At 42.8% G+C, this 23,021-nt stretch overlaps 1 protein-coding gene across 1 annotated transcript in view; it reads right to left on the minus strand.

Moving 5' to 3' along the window:
- The window catches only part of TCF7L1 (transcription factor 7 like 1), an 85,779-nt gene that overhangs the window by 5,644 nt on the left and 57,114 nt on the right, over nt 1-23,021 (minus strand). Inside the window, exons 4-8 of the mRNA XM_082255089.1 lie at nt 6,857-6,940; nt 2,654-2,786; nt 2,472-2,574; nt 2,307-2,390; nt 2,053-2,193 (exon numbers count right to left, since the gene is read on the minus strand). Coding sequence (XP_082111215.1) covers nt 2,053-2,193; nt 2,307-2,390; nt 2,472-2,574; nt 2,654-2,786; nt 6,857-6,940 — 545 coding nt within the window. The remainder of the gene's footprint in view (nt 1-2,052; nt 2,194-2,306; nt 2,391-2,471; nt 2,575-2,653; nt 2,787-6,856; nt 6,941-23,021) is intronic.

Here is a 23,021-nt window from a genome sequence, read left to right on the forward strand (position 1 = left end):
CGTAAAAAGGCTGCACCACTTCTGTCGCAGACATGCCTAAAGGATTCCTGGTGAAGAAAAGTAAAAAGAACATGCAGCTACTGAGTGCGAGTTGAAGACAAGGACAAAGCACAGGCCTCCTCCCAGCATGGATGGTGTAAACTGTCTGAACAGAGGCTGGTTCCATGCCCCACTGGAGACTCTTCTGCCCCGGCCAGCCCCAAATGAGCTGTCCCAGCTTCCCCCCAACCTCCCCTGCTGACCAGGTCGGGAACCCAGATTAAGTAGGTAAGTAGAGAGTATCTGTAGCAGGGCTTCAGCTTGGAATGGGGGTCAGGAGGAGGATTAGGAGAGTGGGAGGGGGGCCGAATCGCTGAACCATGGGTCTCTGGTTTGTACTTGCCCCCTGGGCCGAAAGTTGCCAGTCTGCCCCTGGAGCTGGTCTATTCACAGCACAGCTCTGCAAGTTTCTTCATTCCTCTGCCTATGTGAAAGGGGGGGGGGGGTTGTGCCTTTTCTCTATTTAGCTCTCACACCGTATATGCTCAGAATCCCCTTTCACTGCTGAGACACGCAGTTTCAGCAGGAATAAAAATTTGTAACACGATGTGCACTTTCTAAAGAGTCTAGAAAGCAGATATACATGTAAAGCCATTATTTAGGGATATTGGTTTTATCTCTGTGTATCATCTGAGGCTATTCACTTACATGGTATATGGGAGGGTTTACATACACTTTATTACTAGACAATAGTACTTTTATTTTGCTATACGGTTCTGTATTCTTATACATAGCAGCAGGGCTCCCCCCTCCGAGAAAAGGCGCAGAACTATCCCCCCCCCCCCCATTCTGTAGGTAACACCTTTTTTCGAGCCCCCTGCACACCCTCTAGAACCACCCCTAGGACCACCCCCAAACAAACCTAGCACCTGGTTTTAGCAGTCAGCAGCCTCTGTGCAGCTGCAGCACCCCCTTGTCTCGGTCTTCCTCGGTCTCAGGAGTCAGACTCTGGCAGCTGACTCCAGGACTTTCTCCTTCCGAGCTCCACCCCACCGCTTTTTCCCCAGCAGCAGCACAAAGGTAAGAGGATGCACTTCTGACATCTGATGTAAGGGGAGATGGAGTGCGCTGGACATCTAGTCTTAGAGATACAAACGACCATTTGGGAGCAACCATAATACAGGTATGGCCTGCAATTAAATTGTTTGAAACCCCTGCTCTATGTGAAACCCCCGCTCTATGTGATGGAATGGTCAGACATAATAACCTGCTGCTTTGGACCAAAAACTTTATAGATTGCTACTGATAAGCAGACCCACAAAATGAACAAAATCATAAATTTACACTGCTTTACTAATGAAGCCATGTCCTGTTTCTTTTGAATTTGGCATTCAACTCAAGCTAGTTATTGTGAGTGCAACAAAGTTTCCTGTAATTGGTATTGTAAATTTAGATACTTTACATGGAATGCAGAATTTGGCTGAGACTGCACTGCAATCCAGACCTAGTCATCTGCATCATTCCCAGCTTTGCCATATATAGAGAAAGCATCTAGATAGCAGTAATTGATCCTTTGCCTCGAAAGCTGATGGATCTTGGAGGCGATCCATTATACAGCATATAAAAAGACTATTGGTTTCATTCTACTACTGTATGGATATTACTTCCCAGGCGAGGCCTTGTTTAGAAGGTGCATACTAGGGAATATGCCCGTGGAGGGCAGTGTTTACCCTCATGGGGATGCACAGGGGTTTCATGCATCCCCATATAGGCAGTCCCATTGATGCCAAATGGGTCTCAGCAGATGCACGGCCAAATTGCTCCCAATTTGACATCCAATGTGGGTGCAAGTGGTGTATCCTGAAAGGCACCTGCGAGATATCAAATTGGAAGCTTCCGCTATGTCAGTGCAGCCACTGCATCCCAATTGACATCAATGGGACTGCCTGAATGGTATGCACAGAACAGCTGTTCATCCCTGTGTGGGTAAACATGGCCCTCCACGGGTGTATACTTTAGTATGCCCAGTGTGAACAAGGCCTTACATTTACAGTTCATTTTGAAAATACTTACGAATTAAGATTTGGGCTGAGGCTTCCAGAGGACGGCTCCTGCTTGATTATAGGCGAGACTATGGCAGGGTGAGGGATCCCTGAGGTGTGCAAGCTGTGATGAGAGGGCACCATATGCGGAGAGAATCGGCTAGAAACCAGGCTGCAGGGATTAGAAGCGGAGACGATATGCACTGTGAGCAACAAGGAATCAGAAATCCGTAGCAAAAATGTCAATGGCAAACAAGGAAGGAGTGACAAGAGCTTTTGGTTTACCTGGACATTGAGGCATTCATGGCCAAAGCAGGATACGGATGTCTAAATCCACCTGGAGGAATGGAGTACATAGGCTGGCCTTGCCTGAAAAACACACAAAAGAGTATAAAACAAACGCCAAACATGGGTAAAAGATTTACAGTCAAAGCCGGTTTTAGTACTTACTGTGGAACCAGCCATCCCAGAGGATGAGGAATCTGCCCTACAGCTCCTGGAGATAGAGGGTAATATGGAGACAGCTCTGACGGATGAGGAGGACGGGGAATTCCTGTGAGAAGAGTCATCAAATTAATGACATTTAACAAAAACAAAAAGGCAGTGTTAAACTTCTAGAATACCACACTCACCGGTCTTTGGGTCTATTTCGGGTGACAAGTGTCCAGGTGGAGTGACTGGTGAGAAGCGGTCTTGGCTGTAAGTGATGAGGGGTGTTAAAGGGTGCATATGATGTGGGTGTTGAACAACTGGAACTTTGTTGGACTGTGGAAAAAAGCAAATCACCAGATTAATACAAGACCATTTTAACAAGTTGTGCTGCGTTGGGGGGGGGGGGGGATTAGGTAGAGTCCATTATTTTATACAGTGTTGGGTTAATGCAATGCATAATGTGATTGAGCCCCTGACATGCTTTAAAAGCAGTATGGATTAAAAAAAAAAAAAAAAAAAAACAGCCTACATACTCATCTAGTTGGAGAGAGCGATGCTGCATCTGTCCCCTGCAGCATCAGAGACTGAGCGATCAAAGACCGCTAATTGCCCAGTTCAGTCTTCACTGAGCAGACAGTCAATGACCGTCAGTCATGGGCTCTCTGCTTTGCCCCTCCAGGGCTCACTGGAGTGCTGAGCTTTGCAGGGGAGGGAGTTGCTGGCTCATTTCCCAGCGGCTCACTGAAAGGCCGAGCCAGCTGCCTATCCACAGCCTAGACTGGCTGATTTTGGCTAGTTAGCTGTTGCTCAAAAGGGATCACAGGAGGAGTGCAGAACGATCTGCACTCCTGTGATCCCAGGAGGAGTATAGCCAAAATAGCTTTGGCTATACTGCTTTTAAAAGTCACAACACTGACATTAAAAAGGGATTTTTCTTTGTTTTTTTTATATAAAACCAGACAGAACAGGTTTATACTTCCCTAACCTGTGCAGTGGAATAGCACAGAGCTGCCCCAAACCTCCTTTTCTTGGGTCCCCCACCAATGCTCCAGACGACTCCTTTTCTCTGTGTGCCACCATGGGGAGCCACTTCCTATCATAGGACAACTGCGGGCTCGATCCCGAGCCACACTGCCTGTGTCCATTGGTACAGACAGAGCAGCTTGGCCCCAACCCCCTGTACCCTCATCACATAACTTGACAGACAGCAGAGGGAGCCAATGGCTCTGGGTGCCTCAGCAATGCTTGCGAGACCAGTGAGGACTCCAGTAAGACCTTGGAGGGGGGCTGGGATTTGACGGGGAGATCAAATTTAAAACAAACAAACAAACAAACAAACAAACAAACACACACACACACGGAATGCATTAAAGCAGAGTTCCACCTGTTTTTGTGTTTATTAAAATTCAGCAGCTACAAAAAGCGTAGCTGCTGATTTAAACATACTTGCCTGTCCCACGGTCCAGCAATGCGGCCGACGGGAGCCTCGGTCCTCTCCCTCTTCTCCCCACGTCGCCGGGCATCTCTAGTGTGGGCAGCTTGCGACTTCACAGCTGGGTGCGCACTGCACATGCGTGAGTCACGCTGCGTGTACTTAGTGAACAGGCAACTTTCTGGGACCTGTGGCGTGTCCCAGAAGATTGCTGGGAGGGGGGAGTGGAGAACTTCCATTTGAGCGGACATGGAAGTGGGTATCCGAAAAACTAGGCAATCTGCACACCGCCCCCCCCCCCCCCAATAATAAAAAAAAAAAAACACAACACATGACATGACAAAATGTGGCATGTTAGGGGGTCAGGAGGCTTTAAAGCAGAAGTTCCACTTTTGGGAGGTTAAAAAAACATTTTAGACTTTAGAACCAATTTAAAATAGCTTTGATGGCTTTCTGGGCTACTATGCATGTTATATTCTGCAGTCTTCTTCCCCCCCAACATTTCTGCCATACCACACTGGTCTGGTAAGTACCATTTTCACAGCAGCCATTTTACTGGGGGGGGGGAAACCACACGCCCTAACAGGTAAAAGCAAGCAGACCATCAGTAAAACAGGCCCCTCACAAATCAATCTAATCCCTCCTTATTTGTGCGGTTTTTCTCCTCCAAAGAACCCCATTAAGGAGCTATAAGCATTCGGAAGGCAGACGCCAAGTAGGCCGAGCCCCACCCAAGCAATCGGTCTTCTTTCCAGTGAAGGATTGTGAAGATTTTAACTTCAGCCCCCTCCTACATTAGGCAGCAGCTCAGCTCTTTGTGCTGAAAGACTTAATGCCTATTGAATAGACAGGAATTCAGGTGCTAATACAGGTATACAAAGGAGGAACAAAGACGGTCCCGTGTGTGACGAGAAACATTCGGCACACAAACACAAATGCAAGCATGAGTGAGCGAGTAAAGTTATGCAAGCATGCGTGTGTGCACGTTGTGCTGCAAGACTGAGCATGAATGCATGTGTATCTTGTCAGCGCTTTCTATATAAACATTACATTGGGCAAATAGGTTTCATTTCCCCATTCCCCTCCGTAGAAAAGCACCCTGAAGACGTACAGTACAAAAAAAAAAAAATTAATATAACAAACCTGAAACTAGGGTACCAATGACAAAAGCATTTGAGGGGATTATACATCCCTTTTATTTAACAAGACTGTATAACCACACAAGTTGTGGCCACAAAGCCTGAAACAGCTGTATGCAATTCAGAATAAATGGCTCTATAATAATATTCAGTTATATCTGTACTATACACCAGCGCTTCTGGCTTATATGACAAAGGAATGATTTGCATGGCATTGCCCACCGTCATAAAATGAGGAATAATCCTCTTATTTTGGGAGATGTGAATACCTTCTGTTAAGAAAGCTTTACTATGTTTTTTTGTTAAATGTAAAGTAATACAAAAAACAAACCCGGTATACTTACCTGCTCTGTGTAATGGTTTTGCTCCTCCCCTTGTTCAGTGCACCTGAAGCAAGCTGCTTGGCTTTGGGTGCACTAGCGCATGCTCACTCCTGAGCCCTGCTCTACACGTCCATAAGAGAGAGCCGTGGCTCGACCCACCTCCCCCCCCCCCCCCAATTGGCTCACTGACTGTAGAGCCAATGAGGAGAGGGAGTCCCAGGAGAGCCGCACATCCCCTTAGGTGAGTATTTGGGTCTGTGGGGGGGGGGGGGGTACAGCACACAGTTTTTTTTTTTTTTCTTCAACCTTCATGCATAGAAGAAGTTTAAAGTTTGTAAATTTGGGGCAACCAGATTTACTCATTTGTATGAAGGTTCTGCTTTTGGCATAGGCAGGACATACATTATGCAAATATTTTTTCCTTCAACTACAGGTTGAAGAAAATTGCTCAATTCCCTCATCAACACAGTCAGTATTGATAGGCGAATCTATCCCATCCCACTACGCTATTGTATTCGGACAGCGGGAGGTTTCCCCGCCATCAGAATACAATTACTGTATATCAAATTCAGCACAACCAACCTGCTCACAGATGGATCAAAATTCGTCCAGTTCCTGCTAAACCAGCCAAATCAGTCTTTGGCCAGCACACCCTCTTCTTAACCCCCCCCCCACCCCATACTGCAGAGCGGTCAATGGATTTGGAATCTCTGCTCTGCGCAGGGCTTCCGGGCCAGACCAGAGCAATTCTGCTTCTTCAGCACCTGTACAGCGAATCGCGCTGGTCCGTCCTGATTGCGTAGGCCCCGATGGCTCAGCACAGCGGGGGATTGGAAAGGGTGTACCATGTTAGTTTACCTTTACAGGAAAAAAAAAAAAAATGGTGAACTAACTTTAAATTCTAAATGTGGATAGCCTTAGTTTAGTTTAGTTTAGTTTAGTGAAATAAAGCCTTCAAAGTGTGTAAAAAGGACCTTTTGATCTGTCCAATATACCACTGGATGGGTTAGATCTATGCAATACGTGCAAAAACGCCTGTTGATCCTACTAGAAATCCGGTGAGCTTGCTTCCTGTAGTGAACTGACAAAGCTGTACAGAAATGTCAATGTTATCAGCCCTGCCCAAGTTTTTTATGAACCTCCAGAACACCCCCCCCCCCCCCCCCCCTGGTATGGAGATGTGGAGGAGAGGTGTTAGTCATCCTATCACTTCCTCTCCTAGGGTGACAGCTCAGTTATTCTAAACACAGTACAGTAAGCAGGTGTTGTCACCCCAAGACAGGAAGCGTGTTACTGGCAGGTTCACCAATAAAACTGGAAGAAAAAGCCAGAAAAAAGAAAACTAATGTGGCCACCTCATAGTACTTGGGGTCAGATACATTTTAATATAGATATATAGGTCCCCAGTCAGGTTATGCCATGAAGCCCTGTACGGGTATCTTAATGTCAATGGTCACATGAGGGAACATAATTCTGTAACATACATGAGACATGCATTACCCAACTTACCAAATGTGCGGGTGATGGTGATCTGGCATCCTTCAATCCTGCTGTGCTTGGGGCATCAAGGAGAGGCCATTTCATCTGTAGATACTGAAAAGTAAAAGGAGACCGATTTAAAACAAGGTCAGCAGCTATAGACATTTATTTATAAGGGGTTCTTTTTAAAAAGTTGTTACAAGGACAGATTTTACTATATACTGTTGCCTTCCTGACCAATCCCACCAAGCCACAGTATAGGCAGCTGAATACGGCCGATAAACATTCACCCATACATTCAAAAGCTTTCAATATTGTATTTACAGAAGCCAGACACAACCTGCAGTATGTTGAGAAGTTTCAGAAAAATAACATTACATTACAAGTCTAAGGCTGGGCACTAAAAACTTATCAGCCTTGAATAGCTGACTCAGGCAGAGCTTTTTCACTCCCTCTAGATGGCGCCATTACAGTTCACTTCATAAAGTAAGACAATACAGCAGGAGAATGAAAACATACAACATGGCCCAATTCCATCAACAACAACTTCATGAGATTCAAGAGGGAAAAAGAAACAATTTATTAATAGATGGATTCTTAATTCAGCAATAGATAACATGTAAAATATAAGTAATATCTGTACAGCACAACTAAATCCATTCTTCAACACACACAGACACGCTTTTGAGCAGCAAAAAGAAACTCACCACACGCACAAAAAAAAAAAAAAAAAAAAACACGCACGCACATCAAAAAGCAAAAAAAATAAAACGACAGGGTAAGCAGAGAGTCGTGAACCCAGCCTTCAGTTGGTTTTGACATTTATCAAAAATGTTTTTATGGCTTTGACTTATGAGACAATTTCACAACAACTACAAAAATATTTTCGCCTATTATTCTCATTTACATAAAGGTTTTAAGGTTCAGTTTTGCAGTGAGTAGCAGGAGATGTGGTTTCTTGTTAAAGGGGAACTTCATTAAGCTACAAAAAAATCAGCAGCTACAAATACTTGGAACTGGAAAGTACTTTTTGAAAGTCAGCAGATTCCAGCACGGCCCTCCTGCGATTCTTCTCATTGCTGCGGGTCCCCGGTGCTGCCATCTTGATTTGGCTTGAGACTTCCCAATTACTCAGCTTCCCACTGTATATCATAGAGGATTTCACTAGTGAGACCTGTGACGTGTCCCAGGAGGCTTCAGGATGGGGAAAGGATTGTAAAAGTGGGAGCAGGTAAAGAAAAAAAAAAAAAAAAAAAAAAAACATTTCTCCCCCCTCAGAAAACCTGCAGGTCAGTTTCGAGGGAGGAGATTTAATCATTTTTTAACGCATTCTTTATTTTTAGAAATGGCTTTGGGACAGCGGTACTTCACTTTGAGTGAAGCTCTGGTTCAAGTAATAAAATCTATTGGGGTGATGGCAGAAGGTATGCTGGACGCATTTCGGGCGTTGTGCATGTAGTTGGAATCCTTCTGACATTCATGGAAACCTTGGGACATTCATTGTTCATACTGACGTGTGCAAAGAAATGAAAGAAGTTCGTATTTGCGACACTTTACCTGTAGGTCATTATGGTAAAAAATAAAAAGGGGCACCATATTGATGAGGAAGGTGGTGGTAAATACCTCTTCCGTGATGGAGTTAACCATTTGTTGTGTCGCATCTTTAAAACAATTCTGCCACAAATTTTCATTTCCATTAGGGCCCTTTCACACATGCGAACCCGTTCGTCAGTATTTTTTTTTTCTTGAAAAAAAACATAACACGGATGAAGTTTACATCAGTTGGTCATCCGTTTTCCATCCGTTTGTTATACATCTGCCAGCTAGGGTCCTTAAACACCCGTCCCGGAGCCATTTTCTCATTCAAAAAAAGCTTTCGAGAGCTGATCACAACAGTTCATCTTCTATTATCCGAAGGGACAAACATTAAAATTTCTCATACGATTTTGTTTAAGCAATACAGTAATCGTCTGAAAACACAATACGTCACTTCCAATTTTTCATTCCGTTGTACGAGAATTTTCGCAACTTTTAGTAACCTATTCGGTTTCAAAACGGGACTAGCAAGTGGAAAGAAGTCGACGATCTGCTGTCGGATTTTTGAATCGTGTGTACGGGGCATTACTCTCCCGACTTCGCCAATTAGCTTGGCGGCCTGTAAATCTCGACCATTGCATTAGGAGAGAAACTGGCGACAGATTCGTGTAAAAGGTTACAAGTAGATGAAGCCATCAAAAACTATCATTTGTTGCACTACCATGACACAGGTTTCTAAAAGCATCTATAACCCCCTTTAGGATTTCCAGGAATAAGGTTTTGGGCGGACAGAAGTTGTGTGACAACTCCGTAATTTAGCCATGACACACACGTAAGCTTTGCCAAGGTACAGTTGGGAGGTTTCTTCCATAAAAACAGATCTAGTCAACAGATCAAATCTTGCTGTACCCATATATTTTATTATGCTGTCACCCCAGGGAAGATCATGTTGAACAGAACATGGCGAATCTGGAGATTTGGCGTTCTGGTTCTATAATGCACATGATCTATGGAACATATAAAGAGGGGGGAGAGGAGGGGATAAAAAAAAAAAAAAAACTGCTTCCCACATTTATTTACTTTTGACAGAATATACTTGACAAATGGCCTGCCTGTAAACCTCGGAGCTAACATAATGGAAGAAATCTGAGCCCTTCTCTTCCCCCAGATCCTCCAGTGCTGGGGAGGATTTAGGGATTTGCACAGGGAGAGGGGGGTAGCAGGAAACTGCCAGCATGGGCAGATATAAATCCTGGAGGATCCCGGGAATGTTTACATGGGAGAAGGAACTGGGGCAGTAAAACCAACACAGAGCGAGACAAGGTCCAGCTGTGAGTGAGCAGCCTGCAGCTAGAGACTGGAGGCCTTGTCCTATTCACAGGAGGCAGCCGCCACACCACAGGCTCTTTCCAGCACCAGCTCGAAAAATGGTTTAAACTTTAGCAAAAAAACTTAAATGTTTGTCATGACTGAAACAAAAAGCTGGCCAAGGGGCCATGCCCGAAGCAGACAGGGCACAGAGTGGCAGGCCTGCTCCCTAGAGGCAATGAGTGGGTGTTTAGGGGGGGAGGGTGAGGGTTCAGCAGCCTGCAGAGTGACTGGAATCCAGCAGGAAACGTCCTTATTGTTCCTTCTGACAATTTCCAGAACTTAAGCAGACAAATGGCATTGTCGCCCCCCATCAAGCCCCCGCCATACTCCCCCCCTACTCTCAGCAGCGTTCCAATTTTAAACCCTCTTCCATGCAGACAGATAAGCTGATATCTGCAGAAAGGGAAGGGGCTAAAAATGCTGAATGGAGTAGTTCCTGTGATAAGAGCAGGGAGCCGGCCATCATACACAATCATAAGCGGTTTTCTGTTCAGATTTCAAGAAAAAAAAAAAAAAAAAAAAAAAAAAAAAAAAAGAAGGAAACAACTTCGCAGAGGGCAGAAAACAGGCCCCAAGAAGCCATTTGTTTCCTCACTTGTGTGACATTTATTGCCATCTCTGTCTTTACTCTGATATACAAAGCAATCAGAACCACAACTGGAGCTAGAGATACACAGACCTGTGGAGTCCCAAAGTGAGCCGCAGCTATAGAGAGTCCCAAAGTGAGCCGCAACTATAGAGAGTCCCAAAGTGAGCCGCAACTATAGAGAGTCCCAAAGTGAGCCGCAACTATAGAGAGTCCCAAAGTGAGCCGCAACTATAGAGAGTCCCAAAGTGAGCCGCAACTAGAGAGAGTCCCAAAGTGAGCCACAACTAGAGAGAGTCCCAAAGTGAGCCACAACTAGAGAGAGTCACAAACCTGTTGGGAGTTACAGTGATCGGATCTACAGACTTGCTCGAATGCAAGTTCCAACCACCCAAGGTATTCCACAATATAAAGATACTTTAGCATACAGTGTACAATTCTCGAGATCTCAATTTCAAAAAGAAAGGAACCCAGAGGCAAGCAACGAATTGGTACAATGTTCAAGGATAGCTATACATGCATATTTTTCTCCAACCAGGCCAAAACAGCATGGGTGGAGGAACCTTGATTGGCGACTATTGTATACCCGATCTAAAAATGCAGTCAGTATTCAGCCAAAAGTTTTCCACCCAGCTCCATTCGATTTTTCAATCAGTTTGGCAAGCCAGGCAGTGCAGACAGGGCCACCCACTGCTTGAATTTAGGCTCAGAAGAGACTTGAGGAAACGTATTTATGTACAGATTCGAGGAAAGATGCGAAGGGGAGGCATGATTGAAACATTAAGAGTGTAAGGTCAGGAGGGCAGCATTTTCAATATGAAGCTGAACACAAAAACACAGGGGCACGACCTCAAACTTCAAGAACAAATGTTCAAAAGTATACGAGGAGCGGATGCTTGGAACAGGCTTTCAGCAGAAGTAGCGAGTCAGCAGTAAGTGAATTTAAATATTTTTTGGAATAAACATACAGGTCTATTATCAGGAAAAAAAAAAGGCAGATGGCAGAAATAAAGACCCAGTGGTCACAGTGTCTTCCACAGGTTATCTACGTTTCTAGTACACACTGGCTCCTGAGATCAGTTGAGGATGGTTTGAGATCTAAAGCAGTCTTAGAACAGTGCATATTTGGTCCTTGAGCAGACGTTCTATTCACTGCAGTGTTTACATACTGACCCACAAAGTCCCAGGAAAAAAAAAAAGGCAACATTTTTTTTTTTTCCCTTTTTGGTTTTGGATAGACTAGAGAGGGCTTAGACCCCCTTATTAGATTTTAATTGCTGTCTGAGCCCTGTTAGAAAGATTTCCCCTCGCTTTGTTCTGTTTACGGTTATTACTGAAAGTGAAAGTAAAAATCCCAAATTTTGGGTTGTCCACAAAGTAGTAATAAGGAGGAAACCTTCCAAAAAAGGGACACTAGTTCTGGTGACTGGAGAGGCCCTAAAAGACGACCTTTATTTTCAGTGATTTCCCTTCACTTCCTGTGTTGGCCATGGGACAGGAAATTAAGAAAGTCTCCCAAAGGCCACGACTGGCACAAAAAAAATATATAAATAAAACAGAGGGGTTAGAGATCTACTTATGGCCAGTTTTAACTTTATTCCTTGTTCCCCAGGCAGTTGGCACTCTCCTCCACTGTTAAAAGCCCGTGTGTGCTCTTACTCACTCCCCATTCTACCACATACCATGCAGGACTGCTGTTCCTGCATTGTACAGGATTAAACACTGGAGAGCTGCAACCAGCCAGGCAGTGAACTAAAGCAGCTTGAAGGGACCAGTTACCTATAGGGGAACAAAGGCAAATATTTCTACTTACTACCCCAAGCTCACATCTTGGGTACATTTAACCCACCCAACCCATAGCTGGGCTTTACGTAATGCAGACTGGCAGTCTCTCTGCTCCCATCCTGTGCCAGGACCGTGAAGGAGAAGCAACAGCCTGATTAGGCCAGCTCTCGGCTCCATCCTAGAGACCAGCTTTAAAATGTATTTAGGGTTTTTTTTTTTTTCCAACAAGTCCCAAACCTGTGCAAGACCTTTTTTTTCAATGTCTATTTAACCAACAAATGCCTTTGTTAGCATGATGCAATCTATTCTACAACTAAAATACAAGTTATCCAACCAAAGACAGTTACTGGTCTGTTCATCTCACTTACTAACGCTTGTGTCAAACTGGTTCCCAACAGGCAGTTATGGCCGATTTTCTCACTATATCTGGTAGCGGGTTCTACGCACCTAGCTTTCTAGCATCTTTCCAATTTTGGGAACAAAATCTATTTCCAAAACAATCCTGTTCAATATCAGATGTAGTAAGCCTGGTTTGGGGCCTGAAAATACCTCCCTCAGCTAAGTCTCCTCTACACACTTTGCCTGCAATTGTAACAAACTTTGAGAGCTGTAGCAAATACCCCGCAACCTAGAACAAAGTGTACTTTTCTATGCAGGCTGCACAGATTGGGTGGGCGAGTATAGTTAGATGGCCACAGCTGCTTGGCATATACAGCTCACTGGAGTGTGGGCTTATTGGGACATTTAGAAGACACTTCATTTGGCTCTAACTGCAGATCTTGCTTGGCATATACAGCTCACTGGAGGTGTAGGGTTAGGCAATTTAGAAAATACTTTGCATGTTCTGCCTGTGCCCGCGTAGGTTTCCTCCAGGTACCCCGGCTTCTTTCCACACCCCAAAGTCATGCTAGTAGGTTAATTGGTCCCTGTCTAAATTGGCCCTGTAGGTGTATGAATGAGAGTTAGGGACCTTAGATTGTAAGCTCTTGAGGGCAGGGACTGATGTAAATGTACAATATATATTTAAAATGCTGTTTATATTGATGAAGCTATACAAGTAGCTCAAAAACTAAACAAAAGCTCAATCTAGCTTGGCATACAAGGCACACAGAGTGGGTTTTTTGGGGCATTTAACAGATACTTCAGCTGACTTATTGAAGATCTAGCTTGGCACAGAGCTCACTGGAGTGCAGGGCTACTGGGGCACTTCGAAGAAGTTTTCACAAGAGAGAAGCATTTGTATACTGTGAAGGGACTTGCTCTCAGAAAGCAAAGGCTACATTTGCTTTAAACTCATCATTTCAAAAAGGGTCTCAGTCATGTTATCTGTAATAAATAAAAACCAAGCACGTGCCTCAGCCTGGCATTGGACTGGAACTGAAAGTTGCTGCTATAGGAGTCCAGAGAAACTCTCTCAGCACCGAAAAACATAGCCAAGCCGAATTCTGAGTGCAGAATATGTAAATAAGTGAAGCTATAAAAGTTTGAGAACTTTATAAAGTATAAAAAGTACACAAGTGGTGCTACAAGCAGCTGGCCAGAGTGCACCGGTGAACATTTCTACACGGCTCTGTAAACAGACTCTGCTATACAGACAGTTTCATGCAGACAGATTTCTTAATGCTGAATTGTTTTCTTTGCTATAGCCTTCAGGAATGCTTCCCCCCTCCCGCCCTCCCCCTCCATCCCTACACTCTCCGCCTCCCTTCCCCCCCCCCCATCGGTGGCACAGTCTCCCAGTCACTCCTGCCCTGGGGATGTTTACTTTGGCTGGGCCTAGACCTATAGCTCTGGAAAAAGAAGCGGGGTGAGGGAGACTCAGGGAGTGCATGCAGTTACACAAAGCTGCTATATGCTGCTAAGTCTTCCTAAAACCTGTAATGTGTCTGCTCCCCCGAGAGCCATCCCAGGGCATGCTAGAAGAAAAAGTAGCCCAGTGTTTTAAAATTAATGTGTACCTGTCACTAGAACACAACAGCCACCGCTCAACTAAAGTTAATGAGCATGCTGTCCATCCATTCTTTACAGGGATCCCGACAGCTAAATGGGAGCGGAGATAGCCCACTTGGTTCAAACTTTATAGAAGCCCTCTTTCCTTCATGGCCTGTTAAAAAAATCACTAACCCACAATAGGCTTATGTACAACAGGCAACTCAATAGATATACACATGCTAGTTCCTGGTCAGGGACTTACCAAGAGGTCCAAATAGGATTGAAAACTGGACATACAGCTGTAAGTGGCCTTGTTGGCACCACCCAGCTTGGAAAAAAAAATTGTCACCCAAACACTGACCGAATGCTATCGGTGCAGTTACTCTAGTAATTGCTTCTTGATTACAACAGCCAGCAGCAGGGATTCCTACGTCTAACTTGCTTAGCATGGATAAAGGAATCTAGTTGACTTGTTGTGCTTGTGGGCTGAACGAGAGAAATCTATGCATAATGTATATGTATATGTATATGTATATGTATATGTATATGTATATGTATATGTATATGTATATGTATATGTATATGTATATATATATATATATATATATATATATATATATATATATATATATATATATATATATATATATATATATACACACATATATATACACACACACACACACACACACACACACATACATACATACATACATACATACCCCAAGGATGACTTCCCTGGAGTGTGCAACTTTAAAAAGGCCTATTCCCAATATTGCTTTGCATTGACGCATGTTTTACTATGCATTACCGCTATGGATGGCCTTGCTTTTTAAGTAGCACCCCAATACACCTAGGCAGCACATCACAAGGCATCGATGTAAATTATCTGTGCATTGTGGTGCGACGTGTACTTTTCTGAGCACAGGCAGCCCATTCAAAAAAAAAAAAAAAAAAAAAAAAAAAGGACCTTAATGCAATACACATTACTGTGCAAAAAAAAAAAAAAAACTGCATTAATACACCCTCAGCAATGCACAGCAGCAGTCTGAATGGGTCCTTTGTGTCTGCTATGGCAGCTCCCATATCTTCATCCTCCCAGATTCCTTTTAGGAACAAGTGGCACATTTCACAGCCCTGTAGAATGAACATATAATCAATTACAGTAGCCTTCTTTGGAGGTGCAAATGCTGCATAACGACACATGTAAGCAAAGCCTTATTCAGTTTGCTGGGAGTCCATTAACCATTTTTGTTGACCAAAAAAAAAACTCCACGCAAAAAAAAAAAAAAAAAAAAAAAAAAGAAGGAGGAGTGGTTGTTGTAGAAGAGTCACAGGAAAAGTATTCAAGAACGTGATAAGTAGCTTGTGCCACAGTGATCTCACTGAAGTCTAGGGATTCCGTAGTCTGAATATCTGAGAATGCCTAAAATGTATACATGTTTGCAGAGGCATTTCCCCTTTTACATAACCAAGGTGAGACACCTATTAGACACCAGTGTTACAATGGTTTACAATCTAAAAAAAATAAAAAATAAAAAGTTAGCCCTAGGCTATAGAGGGGTCAAATATTTAGGTATTATGCAAACACCCTCGGGCATATCAAACAGAAGTTCCTTCAACATGGTTACCTTCTGTGCCTGTTCAGCCATCCTGCGGACATCTTGCGTAGTCCTGTTAATCACTTCTCCCTACAACAAGGAACATCTGTGGGTGCCCACACACACAAATTTGCTATGGTCCACCAATGAGCTGAGAAACTCCATGTTTCGGTTTGGAAAGATCGGTGTATGAATATTCTGTACCCAAAAAATGTACTTATTGGGGCAAAAGGGAATGTAGACAGAAGTACTGCCTACACTAAAAATTAGAGATAGGTTGGAAGCATCGTACAGGTTACTCAAAAATGTCTAGGTGATCACTGCCCTGTGTATGGGCACCACGAATCCAGATACGTAGACCATGTGTCTATTTGCAAACTGCTTTAATGTTGCATGCAATCCTAGGAACTGCTCCTTGTGTAGACACATGGCAGGAAAAAATAAATAAAAATGAAGAATTGGATAGAGTAGTGGGGGCTTAGAAGCCCTCAAATTTTTGTTCATGCCAAGGAGCTCCACTCTTTCCATTTGTCCCGGTGACCATCAGTGGGACACAGAGGGAAAATCCCAAATCTGAGCTGTCAGCAGAACAGGAATATAGGAGCTCTTTCAATGTGGACACAAACTGCTGGTGACGTTTTTTTAAAGGGGAATTTCCCTAATTTTGAGCTTCCTTTTCACTGTCCATCGTATCCATTCTAGGTAAAAGGTAAAGAAAATCTCAATACAAAAAAAAAAAAAAAATGATATACGATATGAATATTTTTTATTAATAATGAGGAGGAGGACATGGGTTTTGGCCAATTGCTAATCTATTGAAAGCAAAATAAAGTATTACCTTTAATATTTAAATATATGCTTTTAAAAAAAAAAAAAAATGTATAAAGAAATAGATTTACTGGCCACAAAGCAAAGCAATGAACGTTTCCACCATGTACAAATGAGAGCCAGAAGTACACATGTAAGGATTCCATCTTTTTGATCAATACTGGTGGCATGGGGTCGTTTTTATATGTTAGGACTGGAACTCGGGGAAAAAAAAAAAAAAATTCTCATCTTTATTTTCCCTGAGCTATAAAAAGCAGTGAGCCAAGTACAAGGTGGCGGTGCTGTATTTGGGATTGCAGACGGCCTCCCTCTGACCCTGTGCAGGGTGATGTTTCCTCCAGCGGAGCCTTTGATGCGGCTTACACAGCACTGGATGAAAGAGAACCGGGTAGAGAGGGGGAGTCCCCAAATCTGGCAAAGAGACAAAAATACAAACAGGGAACCCCAGAGCCCTCCTGGAAGCTCAGGAAGAGGAGGGCAGAGTTAACTCTCACTGTCAGCAGGCCCTAAAAAGGTGACTGTTGGCTGCGGTGCCAGGAAATTTAGAATACAGAGCCGTCAGATGTGAAAAGCATCAGCTGTCATACAACATGCAGAAAGACTGCCATTACACACACAAAAAAAAATCATAAAAACATACTAGAAAAGGAAAGCCTACAAGTTTAGTTGCTATGGGCAACACAGGCACTTCGCCTTCTTTTTGTTCATTGTACTATGTTTTATATATCGAACAATTATTTAACCAGATTTAGTGGCGTTCGTGTTATTGCAGGAAAGCAGCTATAATGGAGTCCAGAACCCAGACACTACGACTTAAAAATATTGCCATGTCCGTGCCCACTTGTATCATTGGCTACTAGGACATAGTTTGGAAGAATGGAGCAAACTGGTCCCATTTCCTCGCTAACCCCCCTGCCACTCACCCCTCTATAAATTCCACATGTGATTACTGTTTGAGCCATGGTGAGCCCATGAACAATTGTGGATATTCCGAAAGATAATATATATATATATATATATATATATATATATATATATATATATATATATATATATATATATATATATATATATATATATATATATATACACATATACATACACACACATACACACATATATACACATACACACTCTATAAAAGTAATTACACCAAAACCTTCTGCCTCACTTAGGAAAGTGCCAAGCAATTAGAACGCACCATGTTGCAGCGTACCACAGCAACCGTTTTGTATAGACTATGGAATGGTAACAACCTGTAATTTTTTGCCATCCATGCCCCATTGGGAGTTATTTCCCTTCTTTTCCTGCCCTGTAGACAACAGAACAGGGAGCGAAAAATCCATTCTAAGAAAAATCAGAACAAGTGTCACCAATGGAAGACTTCCCCCTCTACTGCTTGCTCAGCAAACTCCTCCAAATTTTGGAGTATTGATCACTTTGTGTCCCACAGATGGTAGTCACCAGGACGAACACAGAGATTGTATCTCCTGAACAGAGATGCAGCAATAAAAAAAAAAAATAAATAAAATAAAAAAAAGTCACTAGGACAAGCCCAAGGAAGATAAAGAATAAATCTTCTCGGTAAAGACAAGGACAGCACAAAAAAAACCCTAACAAGGGTTCCAATTACTCACCACAACCCAAACCTTTAATTTAAAATTTTTTGGCCTTAGATATACTGTAAAAACAAGACTCACTCAGAAGTCTTTAGCAACACTATCCAAACTGTTCTGATACTTCTACAAAATCTTAAGGCTTGCCAGCACACATGCAGGACATGGCCTTAGTACGCAAAACTTCTTAGTCTCTGAATAAACAGGTCTAAAATGCGAGAGCTCATCAATACCCATGAGGTCACATGATCCGCCACTTCAGGGGTCAGCGCACATAAACTACATTCCCAGGCAAGCAAATGGAGAATAGAATGGGAGGGTGGAATTGTGACAGAGGGACAAAACAATTATCTAGCCATGTTGCACCCCCTCCTCTTCTCCAAGCTCTGCTAGAACACAAGGTGTGCAAATAAAGCTCATTCCTGAGGGAGTACACCTAGCTCAAAGATCAGCGCACATTCCTTCCCCAACCCTGCAGGAATGGGCGCTCATCTTACAGTCCTCCCTACAGTTACACTGGCAGCTAGAAGTCTAAATATAAAACTCATGGATAAGTGCCACTGTACTGCCAACTTCCTGGTCCTGAAGGGCATCTGCCAGGTCGTGCAAAACGAAAGCAGTGTTCCCATTTGTGGTCACGCTAACCTTATTTCAGGTTTCCACTAAGAAAGGAAAACACTTCTGTTTAATTCAACCATAAGATCCCATAAAAGCAGACCACACGGCTTAACTGCTCAAATCTAAGGCCGGCCATACACACAGCAAATTGGTTGAAGGAAAGAAATTCACTTGATTTCCCCATCAACACAGACCATGTTGATGCGGCAATCCCTCCTGCCAAGACATTGTCTTCTCTGGGAGAAGGCCGTTATTATTGCTAGCGGCTATAGTAGCCTCTAGTGATAATTGCAAGAAAATCCGGCAGGCTGGTTGTACCAAAGTTGATCAACTTGGTACATTTAGCCTGTCCATTAAGTGCTGGTTCACACCAGTACGACTTGTCAGGCAACTTGTCGTCGGTCCATTGTGTAGTACAGGAACAGTTCTAATAGGAGCGACACAAGTTGCTCCGACTTAGAAAAAGGGTCCTGTACTACTTCGGGGGGACCTGGAGCGACTTGCATAGACATTCATTTTATGAAGTCCGTGCAAGTCGCGGTGCACGCGACTTCACAGGTCGCCCCAGAAGTCGTGCTGCTGCAGTGTGAACCGGCACTAACAGTTTGAATCTCGGCAGAATCCTGCTGAACTGGCTGAGATTTGAACAGTGTATGGCTGGCCTAAGGATGGTTCTGCACTTTACTGAAGGAGGTCTGTGGCCCCGTTAGTAGCCTTAGCACATGCCCAGACAGTTGGACAATGGAGCAGCAGAAAGGGGAGGTCACCCCCCTGCTCACATAGAAAGCAAAGAATAACCTGACTTGTTTCTACTAACACCACATCTCATTTGCTTATGAAGTTGTGGAGTAAAAGTAGGGGGCCAATAGAGCTATGGGGGGGGGGGGGTAAATATACCACACCACGCACACCCTGCACATGCAACTTAAGGGTTATTTTATTTTCTAGAAATAGGACATTATAATAAACAATGTATTTTATTATTTGCGAGAACAATCATAATGGAGGATTCAGATGGAAGGGGAAAAAAAAAAAAAAAGTCTTAGAAGTTTTTGGGTACAAATAAGGAGGTATTTGAGTTTTTTTTTCCCCCCCATCTGAGCCCTTTAGTAAATAGCTGCACATTTTCCTTCTTATCACTACTGATAACAGCCTATTTGGTTGCTCAATTGTAGGATAACAGAATAAGGATCATAATTCTGCATGGTTGTGTAAGCCGTCACACTGATGTACAGTGAATACGGTCTGTAACAAGCCTACCAAGTATCCCACACATCCATGAATTGGTGTACAGGGTCATCTGGTCTGCTCTGTGATAGTCTTGTGATTCTAGCTCATTAAATGACTATTTACCAGCAGAAAGCTCAGGAGGGCAAGGTCTTAACACCACAAACAGTCTCTTTCACGACTCCTCTACTAAATGGTGCTGGGGCCCAGAGCAATTCTATTGTAATTACTTGGAAATCTATGCTAGAAAACAAGACCCCTCATCCCCCCCCCTTTCACCCACTGGGTTAAAAAAAAAAAAAAAAAAAAAAAGGGAAAAGAAATACATTATATTAAATATTTATTCTGGTCTAAACCGCTGTACCAACGATCGTACAGAAATCTCCCCTGCTCAGCTGTTGTGTTCTGACAGAGGGGTGCCCCATGGTGAGCGCCCTCAGCCATTGGCTGAGAGTCGGGGTGTAAGTCAAAATGATCCATATCCCTCTATATTGCATTTACTAAGATGCCCATCTAAATTTTTGAAACTATCGACACTTCCCACTGATACCACCAATTGTGGAAGAGAGTTCCACATCCTTACCTCTAACAATAAAGAGCCCTCAATTGCGTAAAAGAAAGTTATGAATCACCAACCCACAAAATATGCAAATCAGGAAGGTCAAAAGTGCTTCTTCACATTTTTACCAGACAGACAAGTCAAAACTTACTAAAGCAAGTGGACCCAACTAGCTTTAGAACGTTATGAATAACAAATCACCTCAGGAGTGTTAGCAGTCCTTATATACATACTTGTTCTGGGGCAAAGACTCACAGTACTGAAACAGTTGAACATAGCAACCAGGCAATTCGCATTTTCAGAAGGCAATTTTCCCTCTATGCTACTAAAAGGTATAACAATATTTTTAAATCTTTCGGTAATTAAATGGGTTACCTCTTTCACTCTACTGCACTAATGGAATATTTCAGACTTTTCCTTTTAACCGGACACATAGTGTTAACTAGCCTGCAGGTATGTGTAGTTAAGACTACAGGATACTAAAACAGGTGATATTGTCCTCAACAAGCCTGGCCTCCCACCTAACCAGTCCACCTGCATTCACAGCTTGAACCCAGGACGGAAGGAGTGGCTTACATTAGGTAATATTAATTACTGGACAAGACAGGATCCTAAGTGGGTAAATGGAACCATGAGCAGCGATTGACATGTTAAATGTACATACATAACCATTCTTCATATGGGAGAGAAAATTTAAAAAAAAAAAAAAAAAAACAGAACTTCAGGCTCAAGTCTCTCATTGCACCTATCCATCATGTTAAAGAAATGTCATTTAAAGAGAGTCAAAAATAGTAACTAAGTAGAACTACTTCACTACTGTACTTAAGTACCGAAAGGCAGTATCTGTACTTTCCTAGAGTAGAATTTTTTTCTCCTACTTCCACTTCACTACATTTTTTCAATGATTTCAATACTTCTACTCCGATATATTTTTTTTTGTGCTGCATAGTTATTCGTTACTATTCTAAAAATTATCACTGCCAGAACAGTAGATGGCAGGTTTCATGAAGCTCAAAACATGTGTATTATCAGCGCATACGAAAATAAATGCTACTGTATGTATAAATAAAAGCTGCATTTGAAATAAAAAACAAACAATATGATGTTCAAACTTTTGACTTCTTTCTTTAATAACTACATAACACAGTACTTGTACTTTTACTTTCAGTACTTGAGTAGCAATTTTTTTTTTCAAAACTACTGGTACTTTTACTTTCAGTACTTGAGTAGCAAAATTAAAAAAAAAAAAAACTACTTGCAATACTTAGTACAAAAAATGTTGAATACTTTAGTACTTCTACTCAAGTCACTTTTTGATCGAGCACTTCCACTTCTACTCAAGTATGGGTTTCGAGTACTTTATACAACTCTGCACCCATGTAATGTTAAACCACACTTGTCTGTAGGAGCATTATATTATTAGAATGGCGTAGACTCTACTCTTGGAATACATCTCCCAGTCAAGAACCGCAAAGGTTTTCACAACTAGATGGGTGGACAGCACAGACTATAGTGTCCATCTACAGTATATTCCAGGACACATTGCACCCCGGTGAGGGTGTGACAACGGAAAAACAAGAATATCCATAATTTCTTGGTAGCACCTAGTTGCAAACTCTGAATCATTTCCAAAGCTAAGTAACCGATTTTAAACTGTCTGTCTTCTACTCCAAGTCAGGCAACTGCATACAGAATAGTGTCAGCAGTAGCGCAGGCCGAGTCAGTGTTCGAAATCCGCTACAGACTGACTAGTAACAGAGATGAAACCATCCTCTGCACCATTACCGGTGTCTTTACGCTCAGCTTTCATGCTTGGATGTACAAGTGCCTGACATTCCATAACAGAACAGTACAAAAAAATAAAACGCAACAAAAAAAACAAAACCCACAATAGACCTTTATCATTTAAAAGAGGTCCTTGAGCACCAGTCAATTGTCTATGTCTGAAAAGGACAATCAAACCATCAGTCTGCTAAAGGCATGAGGGAGCACTCTGCAGGAGAATGTGTACCTCCAACCAATGTAATGGCTAATGAAGACTCCTCAGAAATTACAGAATTTTGACATGCATGAACCAAAATTCATATATGAATCCCAATTATGGGCGGCACAGCAGCTAAGTGGTTAGCACTTCCACCTAGCAGCACTACAGTCGTCGGTTAGAATCCCAACCACAACACTACCTGCCCAGGGTTGGCATGTTTCCCCTGTGCTGGTTTCCTACCACACTCAAGACCTGCTCATAGGTTAATTGGCCCTGGAACATGCATGCATTTTAGGGACCTTCTATTGTAAGCTCCTTGAGGGCAGGGACTGCTGTAAATGTACAAAATATGTATGTGTAGCGTTGCCTAAATTGACCGCGCTATACAAGTACCTGGAAAATAAAATCAATCTTAGTTCGGAAAGTGGATGCTGACCCTAGGTAATGCCTAAACAATGACAGCACCATTCTTCCTGGGAGAAAAAGGGAAATTATATCTATCAGCAGTTGGATATACTTTTAGATGCATTGAAGGCAGCATTTAAAGACCCA

The sequence above is a fragment of the Pelophylax lessonae genome (genome assembly GCF_965119305.1).
Source record: "Pelophylax lessonae genome assembly, chromosome: 4".
In the NCBI taxonomy this organism is placed as follows: Eukaryota; Metazoa; Chordata; class Amphibia; order Anura; family Ranidae; genus Pelophylax; species Pelophylax lessonae.